The sequence below is a fragment of the Entamoeba dispar genome, genomic scaffold (genome assembly GCF_000209125.1).
Source record: "Entamoeba dispar SAW760 scf_1105229462071 genomic scaffold, whole genome shotgun sequence".
NCBI classification, from domain to species: domain Eukaryota; phylum Evosea; order Mastigamoebida; family Endamoebidae; genus Entamoeba; species Entamoeba dispar.
Window position 1 is genome coordinate 1,911 of NW_001855009.1, and position 5,116 is coordinate 7,026.

The 5,116-nt window shown below is 26.7% G+C and overlaps 4 protein-coding genes across 4 annotated transcripts in view, besides 8 other annotated features; all 4 read right to left on the reverse strand.

Annotated features, from left to right (window-relative positions):
* Nucleotides 1-400: part of a repeat region that runs on past the window's edge.
* Nucleotides 401-493: a sequence feature (AT_rich).
* EDI_070290 (uncharacterized protein) lies at nucleotides 430-1,189 on the reverse strand (the record flags this gene model as incomplete). Its single annotated transcript, XM_001739204.1, has 2 exons — nucleotides 430-786; nucleotides 848-1,189. 2 exons carry the CDS (start codon nucleotides 1,187-1,189, stop codon nucleotides 430-432), a joined length of 699 nt encoding a protein of 232 aa, XP_001739256.1.
* Nucleotides 573-633: a microsatellite.
* Nucleotides 735-760: a microsatellite.
* An 84-nt stretch (nucleotides 1,190-1,273) lies between the features above and the next one.
* EDI_070300 (uncharacterized protein) lies at nucleotides 1,274-2,812 on the reverse strand (the record flags this gene model as incomplete). The annotated part of the gene is made up of 1 exon (XM_001739205.1): nucleotides 1,274-2,812. The coding sequence occupies one exon, from the start codon at nucleotides 2,810-2,812 to the stop codon at nucleotides 1,274-1,276; it is 1,539 nt and encodes a 512-aa protein (XP_001739257.1).
* Nucleotides 2,813-2,838: 26 nt separating this feature from the next.
* Nucleotides 2,839-2,932: a sequence feature (AT_rich).
* Nucleotides 2,897-4,877, reverse strand: EDI_070310 (uncharacterized protein; the record flags this gene model as incomplete). Its single annotated transcript, XM_001739206.1, has 2 exons — nucleotides 2,897-4,843; nucleotides 4,869-4,877. 2 exons carry the CDS (start codon nucleotides 4,875-4,877, stop codon nucleotides 2,897-2,899), a joined length of 1,956 nt encoding a protein of 651 aa, XP_001739258.1.
* Nucleotides 4,274-4,310: a sequence feature (AT_rich).
* Nucleotides 4,721-4,741: a sequence feature (AT_rich).
* Nucleotides 4,845-4,902: a sequence feature (AT_rich).
* A 27-nt stretch (nucleotides 4,903-4,929) lies between these two features.
* The window catches only part of EDI_070320 (uncharacterized protein), a gene marked incomplete at both ends in the record, with an annotated part of 774 nt that continues 587 nt past the window's right edge, over nucleotides 4,930-5,116 (reverse strand). The window contains one exon of the mRNA XM_001733421.1: nucleotides 4,930-5,116. This exon is cut by the window's right edge and continues 587 nt beyond it. Within this exon, the coding sequence (XP_001733473.1) occupies nucleotides 4,930-5,116 (187 nt within the window).

Genomic DNA, 5,116 nt, shown 5'->3' on the forward strand with positions numbered 1-5,116 from the left:
AATATACTTCTTGGAGAATATTATACCATTTCTTTTCTTTACCTTCATACTTTTTAAGTATTTCTGAATATTCTCCTTTCTCCCATTTTCTTGTTATTCTTTTAATTTTTATTTTAATTTCATTTGTTGTTAATAATTTAGATTTCTTATTTGTATAATGTTTATTATCATTATATTTACATTGTTTCTTATTTGTTTTTATTTCTATTCTTCTTTTTCTATTCACTTTTCTCTTGTTATTTCTTTTACTATTATTATTATACATTTTATTGTTATTTCATTCATTCTTTTCTTTAGACTTAAATATGTCTTGTTTGATTTTCTTTACAAGACTCTATTACATTATTCAATAGCCATTGCAACAAAATTTGATGTATACTCTGCATTGATAAAAGGATCTTATAATATTATTATTTAAAATAATAAAAATTAATTAAAATTTTTAATTAATTCTTGATAATTTAATAATTTGATTTTTGATTCTTTTAATTTTCGTATTAATTTTCTTCTTTCATTTCGATTTTTTCTTTTTTGTTTTGAAGAAGTTTCAAATTTCTTATTTTCGTCATTGATTCTTTTCATTTCTCTTTCTTTTATCTTTTCTTTTTCTTTTATCTTTTGCTCTTGTCTTTTTATTGCTTTAAGTACTTCTTCTTTTCTTTTATACTCATTTCCATCCCATCCAATAATGTCTTCTTCTTCTTCTGAATATGTGAAACATATTCCTTGAACACTTATTATTATCATTATTACTATTATTCCTTTTATCATATTCTTTTTCCAGTTCTTTTTTTTTCTTTAACTTTCAACTAATTTTAACAATATTATTTAACTTATTTCTTCAAACTTCACATCCAAATATTGTTTCTATCTTTCCTTCTCCTTCTATTTTAATTTTAGACATTTCTACTTCTTTTATACAATATTTTTGATATGTCCCTCTTGTATCAATTACTACTATTTCATTACTTGATGTAAAAAATGCACTTAAACATGTAGCTTCTACTTTCATACTTGTTAGTGCTTGTTCTCCTCCTGTATACCATTTAGATTTCCCCTTAACTTTCCTATTCATATCAAAAATACTAATTTCATAATCACTACAATAACTCAGTAAATATTGTTGCTCATTATCTATTGATAAATTTAATATTTCCGCTGGACTACTTCCTCTTTGAAACTCTTTCATTTTTATTCCATTATTATTATGAAATAATAATGTTCGTATATTATTGGAGAAAGAAAAAACTGAAAAACAAAAATAAAAATGAATTCATTGAATTGGTAATATTTTATCAACTGCAAATGTTTGTTCAACTTCATAAACAACTAAAATTGGATATAAGTTTATTTGAGTAATTCCAACAAATGCAGGACCTAACTGAACTCCATTTATAATGAACCCAATACTTCTTGTTATACGAGAGTACCAACAAACCACTAAATCGTCACGAGTGATTCTTTTATTATAATAAACGTGGTTTCCACTATTTGGGGTAACTTTCTCAGAATAGAGATTTCCATTATAGACTGACATATAATAACCCAATTTAACCCATTGTTGGTCTTTAGGTGGGTTTGATAATGGGGCATAAGAAAATCCGATGTACATTGCATTTCCAATACCTGAACTTCCAGGTGCAACAACCTTAATAGTATATGCTGAGACTATTTCTGGAATCATAGCTACATTGAACTGTTTATGTAGTCTATTTGTGACGCTATTTCCTTGACAGAACAAATTTGTATTTGAGACTTTGAAATCAACTGAAGTACGTTGGGGAAGAGCAGAGACAATAAAATTAATTAGCTGTTGGGATGTCATCTGTTCAATTCTCAGTTGTCTGTTGGTGACAATCTTTTGGAGAACAGTAGTGGCTTCAGCAAATGTTTTGCATTCTAATAATTTTTGTGCAAATTCTTTTTCTTCTTCTTTTACTTGTAAACAAGCTTTTTGAAGTGAAAAGAGATGTGTAAATTGAGACAGACCTAGAGCACTACATAATACTTCATCTGATTGATCAGGATGCTCTAATGAATAACAGGTAATGGCATGTCTCATTGACTGATAGATTTCTTCTGGTATAATTCTGTAAGCAGTTAGTTCATTTGAAGCTGCTTGAAGAGAAGCTATACTTCCTTCACCTATAACTATTTCATTATCAGTAATGAATGAAAGAATATATTTAAAGAATTCTTTGCTTCTATTAATTTCTACAACTTTGAGATCAGAACTATCCTTTTCTTGATTTTCTGAAGCTGCTAAAAATTCTTCCAATAAAGTTCCTTTAAATCTGTTATTTTTAGTTATCTTTTCATCTAGAATAACATCTCCATCAACAAATCGTAATGTGATATTATGTGGATCGAAGCTACCTACTTTCTTTTGGAAAGTTTCGATTTCACTAAAATGAGACTCATAACTATGTAACCTTTTTTCTAGTGACCTTAACGATATGTCAATATTAATCAACATATCATTTTTTATTCTATTGAAATCGTTTATAGTGTCATTTATGCAATTATTAATTTTTTGATTTCCATCTTCATGAACAGATATAAAAGAACTTAATAACTTATCAAAGTTATTAAGAGCCTCTTCGTTTTCTTTATTTGCACATAACTCGCTCCTTAGCTTTTCAACCATCTCTTTCTTTGTTGTGGTTTCATAATTTATCATTTGTTGAAGAGTTGATTGATTAATTTGAAGTGATTTTTGAAGAGTTTCAAGTTTTCTATTAACCTCCTCTCTAATCATTGCTAACTCCTGGTGTTGTCTTTGAATAATAAGACTATGCTCTTCTTTTTCCATTCCTCCGTGATGTTCTATTTTTCAAGATTATTTTTAAGATCATTTTATTTTAATAAAATTAAAAAAAAAAAACAAAAAAAAAAGTTAATAATTGTCATTTAAAACAATATTTTTTAATAAGAATTCTTTCTTGATAATTTCCCATAAAGTGCATTGTTTTATTCTCATTTCCATGGGAAAGGACAATTTTTTTAAATGGCAACATGTTAAAGCAGGAACAAACAATAATGGGTCAACTGGACTTTTGTCATTACATAAACAAGATAAAAAATCAATTGAGACAATATTTTTACAATGAAAAACTTGACAAAGTAATTCATAAGAAGTAGGTAATGCCAGTTGTATTTTTTGAAGTGAAGATAATGAGGAGATGAATGAGTACTCTTTATTAATTGGATAGGTTAGTTCTTTTATCATTTTTTGACGAATTTTTAATTTTGTTAAAGTTGTTATTTGGGTTAACTGTTTCAAAGAAGAAGGATCAAGTAGAGGACATTCTGTAATGTTTAAAGAACATAATGACTTAGCGTTGTTGATGAAAGAAAAATCCTTAATACTAAGGAATTTTTGGATAGTTAATGAAGTTATGTATGTCAAATAGAAATCAAAGTTATGAGGTTGAAGTTTTAAGTTTTGGTCATACAAAACTAAATTACGAATTGATGAGACGTGTTGTAAAGAAAGGCGTTCATAAGATAGTGGTTCTATTAACAAAGAGTTAATACGTGTAAATTGTTTTAAAGAACCATCAAGATAACACTTACTTGGAATATCAAAGAGTTCAAGAGCAGTTAATGAAGGAAAGTTTGATAAAGAAGTGAATGATGTAAAATTATTAACTGACTGTAATGAAAGTGTTTTTACTGATGGAAGAGGGAGTAATTGTGTTGGATAAGAAGTTTTTGAAAACATTAATATTCTTAATCCTTTTAAAGCTGTAAAAGAAGAAATATCTAAGAATGGTTGTTCATTAAGATATAAACGTTGAATTGAAGTAAAGATATTTGATTTAAATAATGAAGAAGTTAATGAAGGTGAATTATCAATAAATAATTGGACAATTGGAGAAGAGTGAATATTATTTCTTAGTATGAATAACAATTGTTCATTAGTTAATTTTGAATGATCTAAACCTAAATAGACAGGAAGATTAAAACAAAAGAAAAGTTTACAAGGAAGTGTTGATAAAGGTTTGTCAATAGTAATTGATATTGGAAGGGTATCTGAAGGTTTGATATAAAAAAAGTATGATTTAGTTGTTGGTGTAAGAGATGTTAATGAAGAAATAATTTCTAATGAAATAGGAAGTACTAACCTTGAAAGAGATGAATGTAACACAAATTCATCTAATGACGAAGTTTGAGAAATACAAGGTAATGAATGAATATCAATTGAGGTAAGTGTCATTAATTTTATATTATTGATTAGTGAATTTAATACATTTTCATTTGAAGAATATACTTTTAAATTCTTTAAATATTTTAAATTAGTAATAAATGAAATATCATTCTCACAACAGATTGTCAACTTCTCTAATTTTTCGAATACAGAGATTGTTTGTGTAGAAAACGGAAGTGGTTCAAAACATTCGAATTCAGTTAATGTAGTTAAACAGCTTAGTAAACTAACTATTGGCTCTTCAAATGTAATTGAAGAAATAGACTTAATAGATAGTCGTTTTAATTCTACATCTTTAACAACAGATAATAGGTCATATAATTGACCCTCATTGATAGAACTTTTAATTTCTAATTCTTTCAATTGTGGTAGAAATAAACAATTAAATGAACTACAATACTCTTTTTCAGTTGTCATTATCACTTTAGTAATATGTGAACAATGGTTATATTCTTTAGATACTTCATTTGCTGTTCCTCTAAATGTTTTATCATAAAGAATTATTTGCTGAATTTTTTTATTAATAAATATCATTTTCTTTCTTGTCTCATTGTCAAGAAGTTCTACAATTACTTGAAGAAATACTTTTTCTATCAACATTAGTAATACTGATTTTAGACTCCTTTTTAAGTTCTTATAATTATGTTTTTATTAATACTTTTATCATTAATTAAACTATTAGATTAAAAAAACCTTGTTAAATAAAACAAAATACTTGTTTATTTTGTTCCTCTAATCTGTGGATTTTGAATGACTCCAACTTTTGGAGCTTGTTTGATATGACTAATTTCTATACTTTCGGTTGTTTGACAATTTCTACCAGCACCTCTAACCTGGGCATTATAGAGTGATTGGGATGATTTTGATTGTGCGATGGCATTAACATCTGCAATTCCCAATTTGCCT